This window comes from Aythya marila (assembly GCF_965140915.1).
Source record: "Aythya marila genome assembly, chromosome: 1".
Lineage (NCBI taxonomy): Eukaryota > Metazoa > Chordata > Aves > Anseriformes > Anatidae > Aythya > Aythya marila.
In genome coordinates this window covers 1694748-1722579 of record NC_139042.1, presented here as the reverse complement: position 1 = coordinate 1722579, position 27832 = coordinate 1694748, and the positions used below count along the sequence as shown (strand labels likewise).

General features: G+C 46.9%; 1 protein-coding gene across 10 annotated transcripts in view; it reads right to left on the bottom strand.

The window, feature by feature from the left end:
• FAM168A (family with sequence similarity 168 member A) overlaps positions 1–27832 on the bottom strand; it is a 164722-nt gene that overhangs the window by 49808 nt on the left and 87082 nt on the right. For 9 of the 10 annotated variants that reach the window (XM_082751912.1, XM_082751913.1, XM_082751914.1 and 6 more), the window contains one exon: positions 25321–25408. The exons of the other annotated variant lie outside the window; for it this stretch is intronic. In XM_082751912.1, coding sequence (XP_082608038.1) covers positions 25321–25390 — 70 coding nt within the window. In that variant the 5' untranslated portion in view covers positions 25391–25408. The remainder of the gene's footprint in view (positions 1–25320; positions 25409–27832) is intronic. 10 annotated transcript variants of the gene reach the window in all.

Sequence of the window (27832 nt, the reverse complement as noted above, 5' to 3'; positions counted from 1 at the left end):
TTATTTTTTTGTTTGTTTTGTTTTTTGGTTTTTTGTGTTTTTTTTTCTGATCAGAAGTAGTACCGAGGAACAGGCTTGCCAAATTAAATATCTTTACACGGAGGTCTACTATCAGTTATTATACAGAGGTTCACGCGCCTTCACCTCCAACGTATTTCATAGAAATAAATCATTTATGATTAGCTAATTATGTGGGGTGAGGTTCATGGCACCTGATAGTCGTACCTTTGCTGGGATGAGCAACACACAAGAAAATCCTTCTTCTCTCCAGCCTGTGGCGGGGGCTCGTGCACAGACCCTCTGTCCTGACACCCACTCGGGCCAGGAGAGAAGAGCCCAGCTCCCAGCTGACACCAGTTTGGCTTTTTTTTTTGTTTTACCAGACACTAAGCTGAATATACACCTATCAGCCTCACAGAGCTAATAAACACATTTTATAAACGCTTCTAGCGCTGCCGCATACACAACCTGCACTAGCCATTTATTCTGAAACAATCTCTTTCATTGTCTTTTTAGGGTGGTTTTCTGATTATTAAGCCCTAAACAAAGCACGATATCAACATGGGTTGACCAGCTCAACCTGCTTGTGGCCACGCAGCTGTCCCGCTGCCTTTGTGAAAGAGTTTGCCCTCATAATGTAACGCATCAACGTCCAAAAAGAACAAATGATTTGCAAAGTACCCAAGCTCATGCTGCAATTTCTCCTGAATAGGGATGCATTTGAAGCATCTGCTTGAATGTCTTCTTAGGATCGATGCAACACAAATCCCCAAAACCCACAGTAACTCTAACCCCAAAAGCAGCCAAGCATGTCTACGTAGACTGACATGGTCCTGTTGGATGCCAAGGGCCCCATAGGGGCCCATAGGGGCAAGATACAACCCAACAAGCCACGGTGGATTAAAATCATGCCCCAGAAGCCCGGTCAGTACTATTTGGGAAAATAAATAAATAAATAAATAAGTCCTAAAGAATCTCACCTCCATTTTCACTTTAAAGCCACAGAGTAACCTGAAAGTTGAGGAAAGGCCGCGATGGCATTACGCACTCTTATTACTCAAGCTCTCATCGCTGTGACTTTCAAAAGGTTCCTTTGCTTTTGAGACCCTTCCTCTAGCTCAACCAGGTTTGCTTTATAAATAACGAGGAGTGCCATTTAATCGCATTAAATAAATGGTGGCATTAGGGATGTCTAGGGAAACTTACTGGAACAGACCCTCGACGTTTCACAAAAGAATTAAAAGGAAAGAGTTCCAAGACATTAGCGTGATTGTGAGTTGTTTTCCTACCTGTTTGGTAATGCTTTCAAGCAATTTTCCAAAAAGCTTTTTGGTGTAAGTCGTGCAGGCTTTCAGCAGATTAAAGAAAATGTAGATGTGGGTTCCTTTTCAAAGGGAACAGAAATGGGATAAAACTAATTTATGAGTTGTCAGGGCCATAGCTTGGCCAAGCGAGACTTAAGACCGAGGATTTTTCCAAGAGGTTTCGGGAAGAGGCACTGCGATTGCTGGTAGAGCAGGCAGGGATCTCCTGCCCGGCGCTGCTTTCAGATCGTGCCATTTACATATGCAAGGGGGTCAGGAGGGATTAATAAAGTAAATGTATCTCCTAATTAGGCATGCAAGTTGAAGACGTTCGCAGGAGTTATTCCATGAATATTCAAGAAGGTCTTTGAGTCCCAGAGGTTGAGTTGTACGCATGCAATTAATGAGTATGTAGCAGAAGTCCGGGCACAAAACCTAAAACCCGGCATGTATGCACCACTATACGTCTGTAACAAGGTGAAAGCTGAATTTTTTGATGTTGTAAATTACCTTTGCTGCTTTTTCTTGTCTTAATAGTCAGAAATTAAGGGGAATACACACAGGCAAGGAAGGAAAATGTATGACCTGATAGTAGCATGCTCGCTACTTACTGTGCGTTCATTTTTAACCGAAACAGATGAGTTTTACTCATTATTCTTCTTACTTTGTGCAACAGTTAGTCGAGGACAATATCACACTGCACTGCTTTAGTGATTTACCTGGGACACAATGCGGGGAGCTGCTATGATCACCACCTGCTTGCTCTGATTCACTTTTTGCTTCTTATGAGGAACGTCATTTAATTAGGACACTGCAGCACAGACTTGCTCCACTGCAAGACCAAGCCGGCTTTCCAGGAAGAAAGCTGAGCTGAACTTTTGTTAATTGGTATATATTTACCCTAATAAGGTGGGCTTTATGAGATGAGATAGGAAAACCTCTGGGCGATGGTCTCATAGGAAGGGCGCGCCGGTGGAAGCCAGGTCAGCAGAAAAGCCAAGACGAACCTAGGAGAGGAAAGAGCCCTGAGCAGCTCCTGCTTGTCCTGCCTTCTTTCAGCTGTTTCATTCTCACCCTGCCACCGAAGAAAACTGTGAGCAGCTTTTTATATCTCTGCTAATTGCACATTCTAGGAAAACAAAGCCATGTAACGCTCATCATACAGAACGCGCGCAGCGGCATGAATGGGGACGTGCTTGAAATCAGACGGCGCTGCTTCTCCTTCCCCCTCGCTGCGGGGTGACTCACCATCAGGAATTTGGGAGGATGTGAGAGTCCATTGACGAAGCAGCACCAGCTGCAGAAACTTTTTGTCTACAAATCCTATAAACTTTGGGGAAAAAAACTGAGAAATCCAGCGTTCGGACCGACAGTGCGGCAAAGGATGCTAAATCTTCCCGTACAAAACAGTGCTGCTGTTTGATTTCCACTGTGCCCATCCTAAATTTGGTGTTGTTTTTATTTCTGAGGCTTGTCTGAATCCATGAGGTGCATGCAGGGCATGTTATTCACACTCCTCACCGGATCTCAGAAGCCTATTTTGAAAAGCAGAAGGGAAAACACACAAAAAAAAAGTTGAAATTCTCCATTTCCACTGCTCTTATCCTTTCATGACCTGGCAGCGGAGTCAGAACTTTTTTGGGGAAATCTTGCAAACCCACTAGACTATAAATAAATAGGAAAAACAGCCCAAAATATCCTCAAGCCTGGTGGTGATCGCTCTTAAAATGAGAGCATACAGGTCTCAGATCTTCTCAGAACTGAAGCTGTTTCTTCCCAATCCCGAATGAAAACCCTCGCCCTGGGACTACTGGATTGAAGGGGAAAATGAGCTCCTCTCCTCGCTCTTTGTTTCCTTTATTTTTTTTCTCAGAAATGATGGAAATTAAACATTTGGGGTTGAATGAAATAATTTGTATTAAACGCAACCAGACTGGCTGGCAGGCAAGCGGGGTGTTTGGGGAAGAATAAATATTAATTATTAGTCAAACTGAATGGAATTATTTTTATGTTTTCAGTTCGCCTGCCAAATGAAACATCGCTTCCGCAGCCCGCACCGAGGAGGAGGAGCAGGCAGAACAGGGGGTGAAAATGGGGACAAAATGGGGCCATAAAGGGCCCCAAGCCTGGATCCCAGACCCAAACCTCATGGGAGCCCTGGGAGAGCTGCAGAAGCCGTGCCAAAAGGCTGCAGGTTGGTGCTAATTAGGATGGTCCTCATTACCTCGGGCAGCAGCAGGAGCATCCCGCAGCACCCAGGGCGTGCACGTGGCACAAGCCGGGACTGAATTTGGGGCACCTGAGCCACAACTGGAAGCAAAATAGGTTTATTTGCCCAAAACCAGCTATTTTTGGCTTCCTCACAAAAATCACCGCAAAGGTTTCGCTCCTTTGGGACGTTTTCCTTTCTGCCCCCACCCTGGTGAATACACCTGAAGTATTGTTACAGGAAGAAACCCATTTTTAACCCGCAGTTTGAATTTATTTTTTTTTACCTATGGAGGGCTCTTTTCTTTAACAGAATCCTGACTATTTGTTCCAATCAAGAAAAGTAATAATAATAACCTGCTAGGGAGAGGAAAGGGACACAAAGAGATGCTAACAAAAAGGGCCGTTTAACGACCCGAGCTGCTTTGGGTTTATTTTAGCTCCATGCCATTCTTCTCTGCTGCTGAATTTGCACTTCATCTCATCCCCCAGCATCTCAGATTTGTTTAAACATCCCTGCTTTGTGTTTCTGCTCGTATCTTCACAACTCCCAGCTCCCTGCCTTCTGCTGCCCACATCCCAACACCCGGCGTGACCGGCACGTCCTTCAACCCCCTGCCAAGCCCGGAGCAGGCTTCGATTCCTGTCCTTGCTACAAACCCTGCGAGTCTTCAAGGAGAATTCACCAACGGGTTCAGCCCAGCCTTAGGAAAAGCCCCCAGGGTTCCCCTGAAAGCATTAATTACTTGCAAGGTCCTGCAACCTCCTCGCCTGCCCTTGCGGGGAGGGTTTGGAGAACCCAATCTACGACAACGTATCTGACCTTTGGGCTTTTTACACGGCGACTAAAAACATTAATTTACCCCCTGATACGTGCGGAAAACCCAAAAACATGAAAGCAGGGTAGGAAGCCACGCGTGCAGGGGGTTATCTGCTGCTTTGGGCAGCCTGCGTGCTGCAACGCCGCTCTTCCCAGCGCTCACAATCATTTCCAGCAAGCCCAACCCGTCGGTTATCTTATCACAGCGGCATCCTCCACGAGATTAGCCAGGCGTCCCAGTGCCCTGATTTATCTCCCGAGCCTTGGGTCCGGCGTGACAGGCGCCTCCCCAGAAAGGCAGGTGAATTCTGCTCAGCCAGACGAGCCCTGCAATAAACACAGAGCTGGCTTTTACGGCACGCGCTAAGTTTGCTCGCCTGTTTTAAATCAAATGGGGTTCCGACGTCTGCTTGAGCTTCTGCAATAAAAGGGCCGATGGTTTAAAAAAAAAAAAAAAAAGAGAAAAGCACTTAAGAGTCAGGCAAACGTTTCCTGAATTTAATATGGTTCATACATAAGAGAAGCGTGGACTTGGATTCCAAAACAGAGACATTTCTGCTCAGCAAGAGCGGTCAGGCCTTGGGACAGGTTGCCCAGGGAGGTGGGGGAGTCCCCGTCCCTGGGGGTGTTCAAGGAGAGGTTGGACGTGGTGCTTGGGGACAGGGCTTGGTGGTGACATTGGTGGTAGGGGGACGGTTGGAGGGATCTTGGAGGGCTTCTCCAACCCTAATGACTCTAGGATCCTACGCAGGAGGCTCAGCAGCTCCCTTTATCCATAGGATCGGGGTTTCAAAGGGCCCTCCCATCGGCAAATCCCCCCCAAACCCATTCCCCCAGCAGCCAGGCAGAGTGTGTTATCCCAAAACCAAAGCGCTTGGCAGTGCTCATCAAATAAATAAACATTAAGTACCTTGTAAATACCCCCTCGATGAGCGAGACGTGGCAAAACAGCCAAGAAAGGTTGAATACGCCAAAGCCTCGCAGACTCTCAAGGGAATTCTACATAAATAGAGATGAATAAACTATAAAGAAACCTCTCTATAAAGAGCTCTTTATTACAATGCATTAAATGAGCGCATATTTCCTACGACGGCTCGTACAGCAGTGCTCGTAAAAGCGTGGAGGCCACCATTTTGCTCGTAAAAGAACACAACATTATGAATGTTTTATTAGGAACACTTGCCCAGATCGACACGCGACAGAGCCTGCCCGAGTTCCTTGTTCTTTCATTAAAATAAAATAAAAATAAAAAATGAAGAAAAACTTGACGACGACGACGACGGGAACCCAAGGAGTGGCACCTGGGTGCTGAGATGAACGCGGAGCCCGAGAAGGGACGGCTGGTGGCAAGGGTGCCTCTCCTCAAAAAAGACATCCCTTGGGCTCCGTAAGAAACACGTGGCTAGGGAATTGGTTATTCCCTTAATTACTTTTTTTTTTTTCCCTTAAACTGGGGAAAAGAAAACTCTACAAAAGGAACAAAGGCAGCAGAAAACCCCAGTGGCAGCCCAGCAGTGAGAAAACTGGGGAAAGTTGGGGCTCAGAAATGAGACCAAGCAGAAGGTTTATCACCGCTGTAACCTGTACCAGGAGTGGGAGATGATGATGGAAACAGCACCCCAGCTGGTTTGACACTGAAAAAGGGGAGGCTTCGGGAAGAAATTGGGAAGAAATTCTGCCCTCTGAGGGCGCTGAGGGCCTGGCCCAGGCTGCCCAGAGGAGCTGGGGGTGCCCCAGCCCTGGCAGTGCCCAAGGCCAGGCTGGATGGGGCTGGGGGCAGCCTGGGCTGGGGGAACACATCCCTAACTATGGCAGGGGGTGGAATTAGGTAGGCTTTAAGGTCCCTTCCAACCCAAACCCTTCTGTGATTCTGGGAGCGCTGGTGCCCGCAGAGCCAGCGTGGACGAGCGGACCATGACCAAAATGTAATTTATATGAAGATGTTTTGAATTTCCTCCAGCTACTCCAAAGTCAATAACGCAGAACAGCTCCTTGCTGCTTGTGCACAAAGGTTGCTGCAGAGTCTATGGTCTGATTATAATTACAGGACAGCATTTAAAATTAATCACCGCAATAGCCCACGTTCAGGGACACCGTGCGATTTAATTACATCCCTTGCTGTTCCAAGCACCTTCTCCTACCTGTGGTCTCTACAATTTCCATTCTGGCTACGTGTGGTTAAGAAAATGATACTCGGTGTAGGGTTTTAGCTTTGTTTTGTTTTTAATATGCCTCCAACTTCCAGAAGCCACGCGTTTGTGCCCCAGTGTGATGTAGCTGAAAGTGGTGGCCGTGCAAAGCGAAGCATCTCCAACCAGAACTGCAGGGAACACCAACAGGAAGCCTCTCCGGACAGCAGGGAGCAGCAGCAGAGTGTAGCAGGGACATCGTTGGCTCCCACATCGCCTTCGGTCACCAAACCATCCCAATTCCATCACAGAGTGATGGCGTTGACGGCAAACACGGGGCAAGATGCAGTCCTGGCTTCTTCATACGTGTTCTCTGTGGCAATTTGGAGTGAAGAGCATTTGCCTCAACGCTTCTTTTAAGGATTAACAAGGAATATAATTATTGGAAATAAAACATAGAACAAAAAAAGTTTATATAAATACCAAGAAATACCTTCTTTGCTGATTTCAAAGCTACTCTGTTGCCCCACCTCAAGGACTGATGACCTATCTCAATAGAAACTTCGGGGAAACACGGTGGGTTTTTCGGCTGTCTGTGTCCTCCACTTTCAGATCAGTGGAATACCAAACAAAAAGCCACGCTAAGTCTCCATAAATATGCAAATAGCGTCCAAAGGAGATTAAAACCCTTCGTCCTGTTTATGTAACTAATGAGTTTGCGCAGCGGCAACAAAAAGGCTTTCTCATTGGAACGGCTCCTTGAAGGTCATTTCTACCCAGCAATTTTTAAAGACCTCCAAACTTGTTATATAACAAAGACGGAGCTAAACATACGGCCTTGGGCTGGTTTGAATTAGCTCGCTTGTATCCACTGCGTTTCATCAATACGCACTGCCATAGTAACTGCTTCCTCTGCTGGAATGCTAATTACTCCCCTCCGCTTCCAGGAACAAGAGCATTAGACCTACAAAAAGATGCCTTTCTCCTCCTCTCATTAACTAGTTTTACTTGCTCAGCACATTAATGCAGAGCTCAGAACGATTACGGAGGGGCAGCAAATGAGCTGCATAAATCTGCTTGCTGTACACAGCAGCCGCGGGGACGCGGGAGGAGCGAGGCTGGAGGAAAAGCCGGCGCTTCAGGGTTTGACCTCCTCGTCCCCCAAATCAGTATTGATTCTGGCACACGGCACGTCTCCTGTTCACCTGCAGGATTTAAACGACCTTTTTTCGGCCGATGCAATGTGTTGGACGGGCAGTCCAAGGGAGCAAAGGCTTGTGGTTGGCAAGAAGGAACAGCGCGGGCATCAGCAGCACGATGTCCGCATGCACGTGGATGCCGTGGTCTGCAGAGACCTCCCTGTGAAGCCCGCTGATTTTCAGGAGAGCGAAATAAAAACGTCTCTAGAAATAAGGCAATAAAACCCATCCAACGTTGTCAAATAAAAGCAGCTTGCCCTGTTTGCCAGCACCATGAGGAGTCATGACACCCACCGAACGTCTCCATCAAGGAGAATGCCAAGCCCTGCCGCTCGGTTACGGAAATTCGGGGCGACGTGCCCTGCCTGGTGAGGCTGCCCTGCTCTCTGTTTTCTTTGGAGAGCTGCTTTGAAGGGATCTGCCAGGAGCTGGAGCCTCCTAGGACCACTAAGTACGTGCATGATGATGAAGAGCCACGCGGTGCTTTGCAGCAGGAGGCGTTTGGTCTGTCCCACAGCCGAAGGACACCTCTCCAAACATCATACGGGGAGCATCTTGTGGCTTGGGTTCACGTGGGCAGAGCTGAAGGCTGCCCCATGACCCTATTCCTCTTCTGGGGGAAGCAAAAGGGGTTTCTCCATGGCCAAAGCCCCAGGTGGGCTCCGTGTGCTGCAGGAACGTGCCCGCAGGGACCTCCCCGCGCCGCCTCGAGCGGTAAATTAGCCAAGGGAGCCCCGGGGAGCTGTCGGGATGATTTAACCACGGGTTAATGCAGGAGCTGGAAGGCTCACAAGTGGACGACTCGCTGGATAATCGATAGCTGCGTGCTTGCTGAGTCAGTGCCTGGCAGCGTTTGATACCGAGCTCGTGGCAGATGCCTCCTGAATTCCCCTCCGCTTGCTTCGCGCCGCTCTCTCCAGCGCTCCCTCTGCTCGTTCGGAGCGGACCACAATGCTGAATGCTTCTTTCACACGAATGCCAGGTCCCTTCCTGCTTTAGCAGAGAAAATAGAAGCTACGTACACCACCCATGCAGTGCACGCAGGCCAACAACCACTTGTCTGCAGAGCCACACGTCCCCAAAATTGCCTGGACGGCAGCTGAAGCGGTGAGGGAGAGCTGAAAAGCTCCGTCTGCTGTGTACCATCTATTTCCCCAGTGTCCCGAGGTTGTGTGAGCTGCCCTCGTTTATCTCAGCAAAATGCAACAAACTCAGCAGTGAGGACCATCCTGCAAGGAAAAAAAAAACTAAAAAATAAAGTCAAGAGTTTGCTCCCCCCCCATTCTGTGTTTACTGAGGCTCTTCAGCAAGCTCCGGGAGATTTTATCTCCAATTCAGTCAGTATCAAGGGTGGGAAATGTCTCCTCGAGATGCAAAATGTGACCTGTTTTGATTCTGTAAATTATCAAAAAATGGCAAGTGAGAAAGCCAAGCGGGGGGTCTTTTATTTAAGCTGAGGTTTAATCTCTTCAGGACCAAGTGAGAATAAAACAAGGAAAGAAGAGGAAGCAGACAGCTTCCATGAAGGCTTGGGTTGAAGACCTCCACAGGTTTAGCAGCTCTGATGAAGCACGTTGGGTTTTCCACGGGAATCCAGAAAGAAGAGGGAGATGTAAGGCTCTGGGCTCGAGACCCACCTCAATACTCGATGTATCTTCAGAGCCGAGGGCAATAAAATGCCCCTGCATGGACAGGACCTAAAACCATCACTGCAAGCGCCAAGCCAGGGATCTGAGCAGTGAAAGAAGCCACGGACAGATGAGAAATCCTCCCGTGAGCACAAAATTACTATAATAAATACCGACAATATTTTCGAGGGGCACGAACGACATAATACTTTCATAAGTTATTCAACATTTTTGCTTGCTCCTTGATCTCAAGGCTTCAAAGATCTGTTTATTATGGTAAAAGAAAATTATTTAAGAGCGGATTCCTGCCTGGGATGAGTGCTTTGGTATCCAAAACTCCCCAGCTGCCTGGAGCTGTTTGCCATCCTTGTTTACTGACAGACGAAGCTCGCGCACATCACACCGTGTTGTTTCCAAGAAATATTGGAAATAGCTGCCGAGAGTTTACGTTTCTCCCAAATCTTCGCAAGCCGATGCTCCAGACAAGCTTTTCGTGGCTGGTGTGTAAGCAGACGGAGCAAACCTTCCCATGAGGAAAGGATTTGGCACAGCTCTCTTCACCCTAAAAGTCTTCATTGACCGCACGACCATGCTGCCATAAAGGGGAGATGCAGGAGGACCCCTCTGCATCCCGGGCAGCCTGAACCCAAACTCCTGTCCCCGTTTTTGGCATGAGGGAGCCCAGTTCCTTGTGGCTGGTGCCCCAGGCACAAGCCTGGATTTGCCAAGCCCGGGCTCTTCCAGCTGCAGGTCGAGGTCTTTTGCCATCTGAGCCCCAAAGGACAGCCTACGATGACAAAACCCTGAAAAGTCTGCCCCCTCGCATTACTAAGGGAACCGAGCAGACTTAATTTGTTCCTGCGCTGCTTTAAATAAGATGAATTCCAGCAGGGAAATCTGAAGAACCCTGTCTTCCTCCTCCCTGCTAAAATAACACATTACCACACGCCTTTTCCACACCTGCTAAGCGAGAGAGAGGAAGGAAACTGGATTTTAATGTGCCTGGAGATTTCGTTGGGTGATTCACCGGAGCTGCTGGCCCCAAACTTAGCGAGCGCACGCATCGCCGGGTGCTCCACTAACCACCACGTCGTGAGAAGGGATCCACTGGTCACAAAAATGCAAAAAAAAAAAACACCCGAACAATGCAACAGCAAATAAAAAACCCCAGCAAGAAAATCTACTTAACAGAAACACCAGCAGCGGCGTTATTAATAAGTCACATAAATTATTTTAGGCATATATATTTTATAGTGAAGGCAGCCATTAGAGGAACAAGTGCTGTTAGGGAGTGCTGAATGCCCTCTCGTAGCCAAAAAAAAAAAAAAAAAGCCAAGAAATTATTTGGAGAACATCTCAAGAGGTAGTCACGCACCTTACGGCACACGTAGCTCTCCATGAGTAATGGCCGGGTGGTTATGTAATGTCCTCTACAAGTGGTAGTGTGAATAATTTACCAAAGGGCTTTATAGCTCATTATTTCCCTCGTTAAAGACCTGGATGGCCAGGTTTCATTGGCACCGTGTGCCATACGCTGTCTGGGTTGCACAAGTGGATGCTAAATCCTACAGCTCGCAGCTGGGGAGAAGCAGAAGGAAAAAATTCACCTTCCCAATTAATGCTGCTGTCCGTGTAATGGTAAAATGGGAGATGAGGCCGAGTTAAGGCAAAAAAATGTTATTTTTTGAGTCTTTATGCAAAGTCAGACCACACCAGAAGGCAAAAGGACTCTGATCCTGCCAACAAGACGCGTTAAAAACTCTTCTGATTGCTCTTATCTGCTGTACAAAGATTCCGAGTGACCTTACACAGCAAGAGGATTTAATTATCTCGGAGAGGGAAAGACTTTAAACAACCAAAAAAGAACGTTTTGGTGCTGACGATAAGCTCCCGAGCTAAACAAGGCTAAAATTATCGATCGAAATATTATCTGCATCTCCACACCATCTCTTAAAACAAAGAGTTTTAGGGCAAGAAGCAGGAACGCCGACCACCGCCAGCACTCCGGGGGGGATGAACGTAAAGGAGATGCCCACAGACCCCGTGCACCTCGTCCTCCTTGTGCAACCTTTGTGGAAGGAACGTGATGCTTGGACGATCTGCATCTTCACAGCATATATAAGAAATAGCTGGGAAATTCCCTCACATCAGATTTTTTTTTATTTTCTGAAATTTTAGGGAAAAGCAGCTAGCCTTAAATACATCCGTGATAACCCGTGGTGTCACCTCTCTAGCACAGCACAAACGAGGGCACCATCTCCATGTCACGGTATCTGATTTTGGAGCAGCCGTGCTCGCATCCACTGGAGAGGAATAAAAGGAAAAGCCCCATCGATAAAAATCCTACACGTTACACCATGAATTTCAGCCATACAGCGAAGGAGGCACCGAGGATGGCTTCAGAAGGCTCTGAGACAGCCAGGGCTGTCAAAAAGGGGCAAAGAAGCCACCACTGGCTGTGGCTATTTATTTGTATTTAATTCCTATTTCCAACTGACGAGGGGGAGATTCCCATGATTACAAGAATTAGCTAGATAAGAATATGATAAAAGTACACAAAAAAGGGAATCTCACAAGGTGAGTTAAGCTCTTATATTCCACGGTATGCTCGTAATTTTTTAGCTGATCAAGCAAACCTTACTCCAGTAAAATTTCCTTTGTAAACTGTACATGGACACAAAGAAAACTTGATTTTGGTGTAAACCCCTCTGCACCAGGTAGCTTTTCATCATGTCAAAACCCAAGCGCAATTCTACATTTGTGCTGTCAGCAAAATCATCCCATTACCTCTGGGGTTTGCCTAAAAAACCCATCTTTTTCCAAAACTAACTACATGGCTAAAACCAAATGACCATTTTAAGTGTGCTCTCAGGGTCTCCTACAGTTTTTTCTTCCCTTGTAGATGTTTTTTCTCAGCGTCCTCTGCAGAACCTGAAGGATTTTAGGGCCGTAGGCAGAGAAGAACACAGCATTTGCTGGTGCAACAGCAAATGTAAATGTTAAAAAATGTTAAAAGTCACACGAGGGGAGGTAACAGAAAGGAGGGCACGTACCAGAGCAATGCAACGGGAAAGCAAAGTGCACGGCCCGTCCATGCAAGGGCTGAAGGAGGGATGGGAGACCTCGGGGGTCTCCGTTCCTGACTTCCAGACTTCTGCGAGGCTCATTAACAGCTCCAGGCACAAAGCATCAAACGCCTCAAGTAAAAGTTGGTCTCCATGGGAATGGAGGACAAACTAAAAATAACTGTAAAGGCGGCATTTTAACAATTTTGCGGGAGATTGTCATGGCAATGAAAAGAGTTGTAACCTGTTGTCATGATAACCAAAGTTTTAAATTAATGGGAAAGCATTCTGCTTCCACTTCATCTTTATTCAGCATGGGTCTAGCGTCCACAATGGGAGAATTACACATCGCTGCCTTGAAGGACCGAGGCAGCTGGGGAGAGAGACAAGGGAGGGATAATGCACTGTCCGGTGAAATGAAAGAAATTAAAGAACTCCACAGCCAAACCAAAGCACTGTTAGGACAGAAAAGAAGCTGGAGATGAAAATATATTGAGAGGTGTGCTGTGCCTTTGGAGGGAGTCGTTCCCCTCTGCCCTTCAACACGATATTTTAGGCAGGGAGCAGAAAAATCAACTCAAGAGAAGTCACTAATGATAATTTAGGCAGGGAGCAGGGATGCCCCTTGGGCCAAACTCTCTGGCTGAAGCACCACTAGTGCTCAGGGAAGCAGCATCACGAACGAGTTATTGTTTTGGTGGAGAAAAATGAAGGAGACCAAGCCAGTTAGGCCATGCTATCACCAGCTCTTTCCCTTCACCCAGACTACTTGCACTTTGCAGGACACTGGCGTTGGGATCTGCTGCGGTTCCAGCGCTCTGCCCGCTGCTTTTCACAACTGCATTATTTATTTGCACGGTTTTCGGTGCATTTTGAAACACTGAAGACTCTGTCTCATCTCGGGATGCTGCCAACCACTAGCTCAGGAGTAGCCCCGCCAGAGTCCGGCTGCTGTTTTCAACGGGAACCCAAAAGCAGGCGTGCCTGGCGGAGTGGGCACCACCCCGCCTGGAGGAACAAATCCCCATTCTTAGCACACAAGAGGTTGGTGTTCCTAGCGCCGCAGTGTCCAGCTCCCAGCGTGTGCTCCTAGCACAGCTGGCCCAGATTTGCTGAAGGAACGGCGGAAGCGTGGTTAGGAGAAAAGCACGTGCTGCTGGCAGCTGTGTTAGCGGCCTGCAACAATTAGCAAGTCTTTAAGACCACAGCACATTAAAAATTAATGTTCAGTTTCTCAAGGCACCTCGAGTAGGGAAGATAAAAGTCCTACGGCCATAAAACACCCAGATAGAGAGAAAAGGGGCAAGGGGCAAGGCAGGATGAAGAGGGGAAAGTTCCTAATGGCCACCAGATCCCCTAGGGCACAGTGGCACTGCCAAACCGTCTGCCTTTGCCAGCCCAGGAGCCATGACGAGGATTTGGTGGCCACATCCTTCACTCTCCATCCAGCATGTGGGTGATTTTCTGTGAATATATTCACCTTGGGGGTGTGAGTAGGACAGAACAAGCAAGATGAGAGGTCCCTGCCTCAGGCTCAAAGCAAGCCATGTCCTATTGAAAGACTATGTGGCCATTATTGTGTTCTCACCTATGAAAAATTACACTGTCCACCCCAAAATTGCTACGGGAGTTAATTATACCACTGCTTCCTGACCTAATTGCATAGAATCAGAGAATGGTTTGGGTTGGAAGGGGGTCTAAAGCCCCCCCAGGCTGGCCTTGGGCACTGCCAGGGCTGGGGCACCCCCAGCTCCTCTGGGCAGCCTGGGCCAGGCCCTCAGCGCCCTCAGAGGGCAGAATTTCTTCCCAATTTCTTCCCGAAGCCTCCCCCCTGCCAGGCTCCAGCCGCTGCCCCTCGTCCTGTCCCCCCAGCCCTGACCAAGAGTCCCTCCCCAGCTTTCCTGCCCCCGGGGCCTTCTCTTCCCCAGGCCCACCACCCCCAGCTCTCTCAAAGTTTATGAGGAAAGAAAAGCCTTTCTAACAATGGAATTCCTGAACAGAACACGACCCTTTACCCACACCTTTCACCTGCAATAAGAAATGATCTTCACCTCAGGAAATAGTTACTAATTTGAAATAAGAAGAAACTAGAGGAAAACAGAAGCTCAGATGCGTACACACTCCAATATTCCTGAATGCAACAGCTCATTGTCAGGCTGCTCAAATTAGCTTTTTTTTCCCCCTATCTGATCTCATTCATGGTTATTATGTGCTTTGCACCTCCTGGGAATGCCACCACAACCAACAACTCCTTCTCCCTAGAGATGGATGCTCTTCTCTGCAATGCACTGGGCTTCTAATAACAAGAGATGCTAACTTCATTTTTGAGCGTAAACGGATGGCAATAAATCAAGTGTAAGGCCCTTGTTTACTCACTAAAGGGACTTAATTCACTGTGAGATACAAAGGTCTTCACCTGTCATCACCCCAGGGTATCATTCTTGCACTTCCCTCTCCAACCCTCGTGTCCAGTATCTGTTGCCCACATCTCAAGTCCTGTGAGAGCTCCTCTTCTCAGCCTGACTTCCCTGTTATTTGAGGTACTTTTCTCCTTCTTCACACCAAGACTCAAACCTAGGTCTTTCTTAAGTCACCTCTCCAACAGCACATAAAAGAGGAAAGAAATGCAGTGACTTGCAACGCACAACTCAGCACGCCTTGACCTGCGGGGACAGTGTAAGCAGCAGCACAATTTGGCTCTCAGCTGAACAAAGATGTATTGGATACTGCAAGCTCAGTGCAGAAAAAACGTGTTTTCCAAAGAATTGAAAACCTACAGCAGGTAAATACCCACCAGACGTGGTCCTGAGAGCTGGACCCTGGGCAGCAGAGATGCACAGGGCTGCTCCAGCAGTGTGAACCCCAAATCCACGGCCAGAACAAGGAGCAGGGGACAGCCTCCTACATTTGCCACGATGCTGCATTCCCGACAGTTCAACACCCGGAGCCCAGCCTGTCCTAAAAGCGGCGTTTGTTTTTTTTTCCACTTGGGAATTACAGCTCTGTCCCAGCCCCCTGCGCAGTGGCTGCGGGGATTTAAGGAGCTTTACGATGAGGCTGTTGACAAACACATTTATCGTGGCAAGATCTGGAGATGGCTAACACGCAGCCTTCATTCCTGCAAGGAGCGAGCACCTCTCTGTATCAGGAAAAATTTGGGGGCTGGGGTGGGTGAGGGGAAGGGAAGGAAAAAAAGGCCCTAACACTGAAGAGTCTTTCAGGACTGGTTTATTTGAACAGTGCCAAGCAAGCTCACTGATGCAATATTTTCTTCCTGCACTCTGAGCCAGGGCTTTGGGATCTAATAAATCATCTCTGGCCGCAGAGACATTAAAATTCTAGCCCAGTACTGCATTAGATGAAACGAGGCCGAATGCCAGAAAGCGTGTAGAGAGGGAGAGGCAGGCACACGCACTTTAAAATAAGTGTAAGAATGTCTTTGCATATAAGTAACTCCCCATTTCGGCTTCAGCTGGGGCTAAATAGAACGCAAACAAAACAGCAAAACAGATTAACAAGGCAGAGCTAAACCACGCCACTTTGGGAGAGCTGATCCGCACGGAACTAAAACCATGAGGTTTGGTACAAAGCACAGTAGAAAAATAGACGCGGTAATTTTCAGACCTGGTACAAACCAGGGAACTATTTCTGAAGCTTATAAAAGTCTTTTATGACCCCATACCAGATCACATTTCTGTACATAAAGACAGACCTCTGCGCTGTGCCGCATTGACTGCGCACGGTGTAAAAAATAATTGTGCACCAGGAGAGGAGAAAAATTCAATATTTAATCTACAGACACGTTTCCAGAAGTCGAGCCACAAAATTTTAATTTATTACTTTCAGACTACAAAAATACAACAACAAATACCTAACCACTTATTTGCTGTGCCAGGCAAAAAAAAGAAAACGGAGGCGGGGAGAGCGAAGGCAGCAAATATTACGTGTTTTGGGCTGATCATAAGGCAGCACTGAAGTTTATTTTCAGTCATTTAATTGAAGCACCTGAGGATTTAGGAGGTATTGAATGTGTGCTGTGGAAATATGCATTGAGAAAAACAAGAAAGGATATGAATTCAAACTGGAAATGGCAGAAAAAAAAATATGCAAAAAAAGAAAAAAAAAGGCATGTATTTCAGACTCGGTGAGAGTTTAACTTACAACGGAGAGATTCCAGGCAGGCGTGTGGTTTGAGGGCTAGCAGACATTTTGTTTTATTACCAATCCTCATCTCAAATTCACACCGTTACCAGGTCGTGTGTTCTTCTCAACTGGGCAAACTGGACAACCAGAGCTAGTTTAAAGGGAAGGGCAATAATTACGAGGGTTTGGGAAGCATCAAGGCTAAGAGAATTTTAAGATTTGATGCGTGGCAAATCAAGCATGACTTGTGGCATGAAGACTCACAGTGTTGCAGAAAGGGTACCAGGATGGCCAGCAGGAACTTTTGATGGCATTTACAGGCTCTCTGTTGGGCAGTAGCAAAGGTGATGGTGCTTCTCCAACATCATGAGCCTTGGAAAGACCCTCAGCATTTTGGTTTGGGCACTTGAGTTACTTGGAAGGCACAGAAAAAAAATTCAGGAAGAGAATAATAATTGTCATCAAGAGAACAGGCAGATCGATGTGGCAAAAAAAAAAAAAAAACATAAAAGGATGAAACATAAACATTAGCAATGAAGAAGACGGAGCCAACTGGCTGCATTGAAGTAACATGTAGGAAGAGACATTTTAAATGGGCTAAAACACAGAACCAGGACTGCACAAAGAACGCCAAAGCGCAGCTTGCTTGCAAACTCACTGCAGACAAAGAAGGCCAACAAAAAATAATTTAATTCTAAGAAATCACAAAGGAAAAAAAATACATTCACCAATTTTAACGCTCTACACACGTTGTAAAAGCCCAAATCGCTGGTGAGAATTTCTCTACACGCTACATAAGACAGAGCTTTAGCAGAGCTCATGCTTCAAAATAAAGCTTATTTCTTCCCCAAGCGAGTGAAGAGCTTCTGATTATATGCCTAGAGTCTACAGCAGTGGCCAACACAAAAAATCCTCTGTTCGTCTCCTATGTCCTTTAAATGAAGAGGCACTTTCTCCTTCAAAATACACTTCCAAGGCCACCTCTTCCTCCCTCCTCTCGTCTTTTTTCTTCTCTGCCTTCTACGTGTCTGCTTCAGCCCCAGTCATTTAATCTTTTTATTTCTTTTTCACTACGAGGAAAAAACAAAATCAATATTGGAGCCGGGCGGCGCGGCACAGCACCGAACCGCTCCCTGCGCTAAGCGAGCCCACGGGATGAAAAGGCACACAACGGGCTCACTGAGGAACACAGAACCTGAGTTGTGTTTGCTTTGAAGTTCTGAGACCATTCTGCTTATTTACAGCACGGGGAAACTCAAAAGCTCGTCCAGCCTTATGCAAACAGTCGCAACGCCAAGCGAGGGGCGAAGGATGCTCCGGGGAAGGCTGATGGTGCTGGACTGACCTCCGAGGGAGCTGAGCTTACAAGTACCTGTAAGGATCCGTCCCATTCCCTATTTCCATGTTTTTCTGTGCCCTGGGTGATCGGTTGGTGCCCACTCTCCTTCTCTAGCATGAAAAGAAGGATGTCTTTCATCCTGGCACATGGGGACACAATTGCCCATCACCCAGCCCTGCTGCTATCTGTGGTAGGATCACAGCCACCACGTGCCCAAAATATAGACAACAGCACACTCACAAATACCCCAAATCTCACCGACAGCTCCCTGCTTCGTCCTCCTTCTCTTCCCCAAAGAGGGAAACCTGTGCCTCACTCCCTGAGGGGGCCTACACTTGCTGTGACTCCTCGATTTAATTTATTACGATGAATTAGCCACCGGTGATCGGCTAAGCAGAGCCGAAACTCCATCAGCTTCCAGCACTGAGAAATTCAGCGAGTCGCCTGGTAGTGTTGCTGTACAAAAACTATGCATTTAAACATAAAAATAACAAGAGCCTACACAAGTCAGAGCTCATTCCTCTCCCAGTCAAGTACGGTTTGCCTGGCTGCTCTATACACACCAATTAATAAACATGAAGAAACGCCAGAGGAAAAATATTCACTGTACCCACTTCATACATTTTTAATCACCCTGAAATCAATTCAATGCCCTGAACGCAGTTCAAAATTCCTGTTTTACAGAACCAGTAAGCAGTGGATCACCTAATTAAATCCAGAGATGGCTTTTCCCAATCAATGGAAGCGGTGGGCATGCATGCAGAAGCCCAAGCAAAGGCAAAGAGGGGAACGCCGCATCCCTGCCTCCTTCAGCATCACGGCCGTTTGCCTCGTGCTCCTTGGGACTCCTCACAAACGTGCTGAGCAACACCAAAAGAAAGGAAAAAGTCTCGTTTATCCTCCTCACACGCAGAAAATTCTGAAAGAACTCGGTTTTCTTGGCCGAAAAACTGATCTGTTATCAAAGGCGCAGCCTTGCCAGAGAATAATACGGCAAGTTTTTAATTTTAAGTTATTAAGAAAGGCTGAAATCAAGCCTGGAATTATCTTTGTCTCACAAAGAGTATGCAAAGGAGGATTAAAGGCCGACTAGAAATCCTATCTGAACATCCTTTCGCCTTTGACAAAATCAGAGGCTACGGGCTTTCAACATATGGGTAAATTAAACGAGGAGCAAAGCTGACAGTGTAAATCGGGTCAGCTCTCCTACAGCAGCGATGCCCAAGGTTCAATGACCAACACAAAATACATGAATTAAGAAGAAAAAAATAAAAAATACATAGAAGAGCCCCAAAACGTCTCGTCCTGCCAACAAAACCAATGGCTGGAAGATGCCGATTCCCTCTGCTGGTCGTTATGTCAGAGCAAACGCTGTGGTTTCACCTTGGGAAAAGGGACAAAACCGGGTCCTTGCCCATGGCAGGGGTTGGAATTAGATTTGAGGGCCCTTCCAACCCAAATTCGGTGGTTCTGTGAAAACTCACGCTCCGCAAGGGCTGTGTGGGCACGTTGCAGTTCTCCGCATCTCTCGCTCACATCCTCCCAGACCTTTACAGAGAAAAATAATTTTCATTCGGGGCTGGAGTGTTTTGATTTCTGTCTCCTCGTGACAGCTGAACTCGCATTTATGGAAAGGGATTTCTGTTCAAACAGAATTAGGCTCCGCTGTCTGCATGATTTTGGCTTCCAGACCTGTGCCGCGTGCCAGCATGGTTCACAACTCTACGAGCATCGGTTCGCACAACTCCGTAACCCTCTTGGGGATCCCCCTGAAAGACCTCCAAGAACTCAGAAAAAAAGAAAAGAAAAAAATCAAACTGATGCCTTTCCACCAACACACAAACGAGCAATTAGTACACCGACTCACAGAGCTGTTTGCCTACCAGCCGTGCCCGTTCTCTATCCCAAAATCTTAGAGCAATAACCACAAGTGTGCATGACACTGTAAATCTAAATTATGCTACTATCAGATCTTTCTTTTAGGGCTCTCAAAAAATCTCTCTGAGAGGGTGCTACTTGAAGAAGCCGGAAAATCAATTAACTGGGGAAGGAAATGAACCCAGCCCTTGCAGACAGCGCAAAAAGAGCCACAGTGACATGGGGAGACGTGATAAACAAATGACAAAGTGCTTAGGACGTGTCCTTAAATCACCAGAAATAAGACTATTTTGTTATTTAAGCTGAAGAAGCAGCAATCCTTACTTCAGGAGGAACATCTAAGAAAGCTACTGGGTCTTGCAGCCAGACCACGGATGAATTGGAAACGCGATTCTTGGTGAATCCTGCGCAGGATAAAACTTGCTGAGCAGCTACCCGGTGATATTTATTTCACATTAGTGGCTCACGAGAAGTGCCTCTGGGCAGTCTAGGCTAATCCACTTTGGAAAGGCAACTGAACAGAACCCAGTTGCACAAAGGCTTTTATTAAAAGGCGTCAGGTTCCTCCTGGTGAAACGAGGCCAGCTCTCCGTACCCATGCAGGTCCTTGCCAGCTGGGGGAGAGAAGAAAAAGCCTTTGCATGGCATGAAAGGTTGCAGGGATGCAGCAACGCCAGCAGCAGCAGGACCAGAAGAGGGCTTGCCTGGTCTTCCCTGAAAAGCAAGAGAAGGGGCAACGGAGGGTGTTACCTTCCTGCCCTCTCCAAGGGAAAAATAAGGGGAAGAGTGAGCTCCTTGTAGAGCTGGCAGTGCAGAGCAAGGCTCTCCAAGGAAGGTAGTGGAGATTCACTGACCTAAAAGGAAGTGGAGATTCACTCACCAGCTTCCCATCTCCAGGCTCTTGCCCTTTCCTATCAGTTATTATTTAGTAATGATTGCAGTGAATACAGGGTCAGTCTACCCAAGGCTCCTGAAGCATCTTATCGGCATATTAATCAGCTTGTGAGAGGGAAAACAAGAAGGGTGTGAGCTCGTACGAGCACTCTGAGAGTTTCATGCTTCAAGTCAAACAAGCTAGAGGAGAGACCAATTCTTCATCCCTGATGCCACACCAGCGAGCTCGTCTGTTTGCTGCAGGACTGGCGCACCCCAAGGATGCTCGCCTTGCCCAAAGTTGACTCCATTTGTGTTTTGAGTGGTGGTAGCACTCCTCTGAGTATTAAGCATCTCCTGGCATCCCCAAATGCTGAGAGGATTGAGAATACGGCATTAACAGCTGCTGGAGACTCTTCTGCACTGAAAGGGATCCCATCACCAGCACTTGGGCGCATGGCACAGTCTTGTTGCAGTCAACGACGTGGCACAGGGCTGCAAGAGGAGGCTGCTGGACTGGTGTGCATGTTAAGGGGGTAACAGGCTCACGACCTTTTGCAAAATACTCGGAGTTAACAGCAGGTAAATGCGTCAAAGAAGAACCACACATTTCAACAGCTCATGTTTGGGATAGGCAAAGTGGATTCTCCATAAATAAAAAAAAGCAAATGACAGTCCTTAAACGCATTTTAGAGTTAACCTCAATTAAAACGACAGCTTACATTAAGATCCGAGTTAATTACAGCCTACTTTAATTAAACAGCAGACGATACTCAAACACCGTTTGCTGCTGACGCTCTCAAGCAAGCCGAACCTGCAGAGGGGAAGCGGCGACAAGCACCTGGGAAGCAGGAGCAGGAGGGAAGACACAGCCCCGTCCTCGGGGAAAATATTCTGCCCGTGTCCCCTGGGACCAGCTCCATAACCAGCTGGAAAATGCACCAGGCTTATTCGCCTCTTCCAATTGAGGAAAAAAAAAAAAAAAAAAAACAAGGAGGCTGCAATGCAATAGATCTGTAGTTCTTAAGGACCCAGAAAATTAGATTTACTAACTACAGAAGAAACTAATAGATTTATTTCTTTAATTAGAAAGAAGATTTATTTAACAAATCTCCTACTTCAAATACAGGATGTTTTGATAAACGCATCTCACATGAATTTAACACTTCTGACTGTTTCACCTACCAGTTCTACTTCGAAACTTTAGTTTTTTGCTATTTTTTTTTGTTTAATTATAATTTCCAGAAAAAAATCATCTCATGCACTTTAATAATAATTTAGGAAATAAGCTACCCTTTACATTTTCTTTAAGGAAGTGCTGAATGGAAAAAATAAAGTAACTGAACGGATGTACACCAAGTACTTTAGCATGTGCCAAGGGTTTCCCCTTTCTCCCCAACAAACAACAGCCAATCTGGTACCAAAGTTTTGCTTGTCTCAAAATAGACGTCTCTCACAAGCACAGAAAATACCAAAGAAGTGAGAAGGAAAAGAAAATCAGATTAAAACTGATGATTTAAACCAAAAGCAATCTATTTGTTATAAAGAATTCGCATTTAGCACTGAAAAGCCACAACGGAGTAGAATTCAAGGTGCTGTTACCCTGATTACCACCCTTGTATTTTTTTTCAGCCTACATCCCCCCGGAGTTGTACTCCACAAGGTTAGAAATTAATGGGTTATGCATGAAGTTTCAGGACAAAAATTGAAGTAATACATGTGCTGTGCTGGGTTTGGGGTAAAAAGCTGAACTCTAAAGCAAACCGAGAACATCGCTTCGGGCTGTCAACCTTTACCTCAACGTTATTACACTTCAGTGGTTTTCTTGATTTCCATTTCTTGCCCAACGGAAAGCTTAGCATGACTTTATTTTAGCATTACTTTTTTTCCAGTGTCCTCTACTATTCCAAAAAGAATGTTTTAACCCTTACAGAAATTATATAAATTACGCGTCGTATCCCAAATTGTGTCTCAGATAAAAATCTCAGGACAGACACCACATGCTCTGTCTCGAGGAAGGATCATAAGGGTTGGAAAGACCTCCAGAGCTCGCTTCCCTGCTATTTCCAACAGAGGGGCACCCAAGGAGCTCTGCCACTCGGCTCTTGGCCACCAAGGCACCATCACAACCCAGGAACTCGTTAAACATCGAAGCCGTAATGAGCTCCTGGGGCACGGAAAGGTTTTGAGCAAGGGCCAGGGGGCAACGTCCCTTCCAGATCTACCACCTCACACACCTCAGCTATTATTTTCAAGCAATTTGAGAAGAAAATACCTACCAACTCTTTAGCTTCATGTCTCTCCTGTGAAAAGTCCGTTTGGTTTGTCTGTGTGAGTTTTAATATCCTCCAGAATAGCTTGTGGCTACGTAAATAAACCGCTACATGGGTGAACAATGCAAGTTAAAGCATTGCAAATGAATCTCAGACAGAAAGCAAGCGTTAGACAGGCTGAACCTGGCATTTCTAACGCAACAGTCACGGCAGCCTTCTGCTAGCAGTCATTGAGAACGCCCTCCACAGTTGCTTGTCTTTGATATTTAAAGGAAATCATTTTATTTTTTCCCCCTTTTTCACAATATCATTTAGTTTTCCCACTAAATATTCAAGCAAATTCATTTTTTAAAAGAAGTTCTGGAATACCATTTGCCTAGAAAAGAAAATATCCCTTACTTTATGTGTTCTTTAGCCTATCACCCATTCTGGGAGTAAGAACAGAGCCCATGGACCAGTTACTGCTTCGGTGCAGCCACGCCAATCTCCCCCTTTTGGAGCATTCACTGACATAATCAAAGACCTTGGTACATTTTCTCAAGTCTGATCTGCCTCTAATTTTTTTTCTCCAAGGTCATCGTCCACCGCCGCCTCCTCCATCACCATGACCCCTGCAGGACACGCGGCTGGAGCCCTCCGGTCCTCCCTCCTGTGCCACCAACCAGGGCTGGCACAACCTGCTGGAGGTGGACAATGGGTTCAAATACTGAAATACACAACATAATCTTCACGCTGCTTAACCAGCAGGTTATTTTAGAAGATAATTTCCTTCTAATGTCGCCATCTGACTTATTCAGAAAGCAGCCGGGTAGACTCGGTTCATTTAAAATAGAAACCACCCTCTAAATTTCTCCCTCCAGAAAGGTCAATGTACGAACTGTACACAGCCTGAACCTCGATATTTCAATAAAATTGCCTTACCCGGTGCCAGGAAGGCAGCTTCTAAAACATCCAACTGTTGGAAAGCAGACAGGGAAAACCTACACCGAAAGGATATTAGCGTGGAGTTTTGAACACGTGCAAAGAAAGTAAAGTGGGGGAGAAGTAGCCTCTTGTCAAAACCATCCATGCTCTGGAAAGCACAAGATTGCTGCTCTTTCCAGTGCAGGAAAATAACTGTGCACCTCGGAGCTCATTCTATCACCCCAGCACTGCTGGAGTCTGCAGTCCTCTTACAATGGTGATATTCCTGAAGAGATGATTATTCACAGTGAATTTTTTTTTTCTAAGCCTCCAGTGCTTTGGCTGGAAGACCAAAGTTCCCCTGAGCTGCAGTATCTCCAACAAAGCAGCACACATAAATTTGATAGGGAAAAAAAAGAAAGGGTGAATAAAAACGGGGCAAAACCTCTTTGAGGAACTCTCTGCTCCAGAGTATCAGACAGGCTTCCTCGAGCAATACAGCCGGCTCGACTGATCAGAAACAGCTACTAGAGTCAACGAGAATATTTTGTAAATGAAGTAGCTGAGAGCATTTATGCTCATTTTCATTTGCTGTTGACCACTTTGCTCCACAAAAGCCTTTTCCCGAGCAGTTTCACGCGTTCGGTTCAAGTCAACGCACACCACGGGCGGCGCAAACACAAAGAAGGCAGCGTTGATGCAACGCGACGTTTGATGGCTAATTACATCCAACAACATGTTAGCAGGGGGAGTCTTCCAAGGGTGACGTTTAAGGGGCTTACCAGATCAGAAGAACACCTACGGGTAAACATCACGCACAGGGAAGAGCACAGGTACACCTAGGTTGAGATTTGCTTTTCCCAGAGCACAATTTCTCTCTGAGCTAAATTCTTTCCGTATTTGTATACGTGAGCTTCCTGCTAGTTACATAACTCTGGTAAACAAATTTCAGTGCCTTTTTCAAGTATTAAATATGACACTTTTAGACAATTCCCTCAGTTCCGAAGACGGACTTCAACCAACCATCAGACGCGCCGTCCAACACGAGATTAACTCAACCAAAGCATAATCTGGAAACAAGAAATCAGCCAACAATGCACTTTAAATCTTCATTTCCAAGAAACCAGTCAGCAATGCACTTTACACCTCCATCTATCAGAACAACTTCACGTCCTCCACAGCAACTCTCTGCAGCAGGGTCCCCGTTGCACGTGGCAGGGCCGTTCCAGCACGTGCACCCAAGTTGCTCGGTTCAGCTCTGGAGCCAAGCCTCCAGTTCCCAGCTGATTGCCCCAGAAATTTCTTGGGCATTTGTTTGTTTAAATATACACCATTTTGTTCCTTTTCGTTCAGATTTCCAAGGTGCCCTCTTCTTAGGAACCGAGGTCTCTTTATTCTCACTAACCTTACTGCGCCGACTCTGCCGAAGAGTTGCATTCCCATCCGAGTGGGAATCCCGTTTCTCCCTTAATTAAGGGGTTTAACGGCTCATTAACAAGCCCCTGCTCTCACCACCAGACGTGGATGTCCACAAGCAGCCGCTGAGCGCCAGACCTACCTGTGTAAGCCATGTTCTTCGGGTTTCCGTAGGGAGCCCCAGGTTGAACGGGGCTGTAAACAGGGTTCATCGTGGAAGACCGGGAACTCTGGAGACAAAAGAAAAGCAGAGTTGAGAAAAGTGCCTGTGTTAAGGCTTCTGTTCAAAGGTCCTGAGCTGTGCTCCACGCTCGCATTGCCACGTTATAATTCAAGACACGGGGAGCTGCAAAGAAAAGGATTTACAACCAGGTGTTATGACTAGGTAGCGTATTTAGGAATTCAAGTTCTGGATCCCTCAGTTATTTCTCTGAACTTCTTCACTGTTGGCGTATACGGCCTACAAATACACCCAGAGTGGATTCATCTTACACAACCCTACCTTCGTGGGGCTCAGCATTCACGACCCCACTTCTAGCGCGCGGCGAACAAAGCCAAAAATTCAGGCAAGGAATTCCCCTTGGAGGAGCTGATGTTGTGAGGGTGGCAAAAACAACAAGAAATAAGGTCTGGCCTTTCCGAAATCAGCAGATAAAAGGCTCTTTGCTGCTGGAGAGATGGAACAGCTCAAGCTGATGACAACGACCTCGTACCCAGGTCTTGGGCGCTGCACACGGATGCGCCGAGCAGCCCAGCGGTGCCCACGGACACGGCGCAGACGGCGAGATTGGCACGGCCCTGCTTGGGAGTTTTCATTTCGAGGAAAGCAAGTAACTAGGGAATTTGTGCCTACCGACTGTCAGTTAAGCAACTGCTCAGTTAATTATCTTAATGAAGCACATTCTCAGTTCTGATTAATGGGAAAATCAGTCATTAAGCTTTATTAGGCAACACATTTGTCTCCACAGCTACCCAGTGACAATTTCAAACACGAACCCCAACAATCTTTCTCCAAAACGTGGGGTTTTTAAACGCGTTGTTTTACAGCTCATAAATAAAGCCGTCCTTCCCAAACAAGCCTCTGATGATGGATGCACCATTTGATAGATCATTAACTCCTTCCGCCGTACCTCCGGATAGTAAACAAGTCAAATGTTAAATGCTAGCAACAACCGACTTGACAACAATTACTGCTTAATTAATTAACCTTCCCTCCTCCCCCAAGGTAGCACAGAAGGAGCAATTCTCAAAGCAGAAGCAACCGGGGCTGTAAAGCAGGAGGGAAAGATTTACACCTTCAGCAGCGCCCAGCCGTGGCGCCTTTCCAGATGTGTTTGCTCACCTCTCCACCACGCCACGCACAGCAGGACAAAATAAAACGAGTCCGAAGGAGCCCCCAGAGGACGTAGGATGTTGCTCCTCTGAGCAGGTACTTGAAGAAGTAAGTTGGAAGCATGAGGAGATGATCTGACAGCAGCCAAGTGGGGGAATGTGCTCCCCGAAGTGCCAGCGCAGCTCAACGCACAAGGAGCTGCATCCACTGCAGCCAAAACCGCCTCCTTTTCACCCAAATGCCCTGCCCACGCCTCCATTAATGATTTTTTTTTCATCTCCCTGCGATGCAGGTTCCATATCCGAAGGCAAGGGGGTGTTTCAGACTCTTAATGGCCACAAATCACCCTGCCAGGAGGCAGCACCACGACAATCCCGGGATGTGCCCACCCTAACAAACCCTTTGGTGCAAGCAGGGACGATCGGAGATCACAGCACTTTGTGCCGAGGCTCCTCCAGCCACACACTGCACTCTCAGGGTTTCCTTTGGAGCAGGATTAATTTGGTTTTCTGCTCTGAACGTCCCCACCTGGTGCATGGTTTGAAGTTACCTGCAGGCCCTTCAGTGGGTTCAGCCTCTCCGTCCTGCGAGAGGTCGGAGGAAAGGTGATGGGCAACTGGGGTGAAGCTTCGGAAAAAAACCTGGCCCCCACACACCAAAACCACTTTGCACACAGAAATAACTACACAGTCAGCAGGAATCACCTCCAAGAACAGTGCTAAGACCCATGAATTACTACCTGCACGCGATGCTTTATGCCAGAGGTGCCACAAGCAGGACCTGAGAGAACAGGAGGAGAGATTCAGAGAGCTGCAAAGATTCCCTGGCTGTAATTAACCATTAAATCATTAGCAGGACACTTCAGCCTGGCCAAGAAATGCCCAGTGGGGCAGGGAATAAGGTATCTATTAAAAAAATAATAATAATAAAGGATCTGGGGGATCTGGAGAAGGTGGAGAGGCAGCAATCGCACACCTTTCCTCACAACCCCAGTGGCTGGGAGCATGAGAAGAAAAAAAATGCTGCAGGTTCAGAAGAAGCCAAAGGGGCTGCTGGTTGCTTTGTTCATCTCAGCAAGTCCCTTCCTAACAGGACAGGGGACAGATGGAGACACGACTGCATTTCTGCAGAGCCTTGCTCAACACAGCCGTCATCTCACTTGAGCTTTTCTGGGTGTAAAGAGTAGAAATAAATGATGATTTGGTGAAAATTATTGCTGCGTATGTCTGGCTTGCACTAAGTGTTGTACCAAACAGCACAAAACACACTTATTGGGAAGGATGAAAGAAAATGCCTCTTAGCTGAGATAAAAGATAATTGC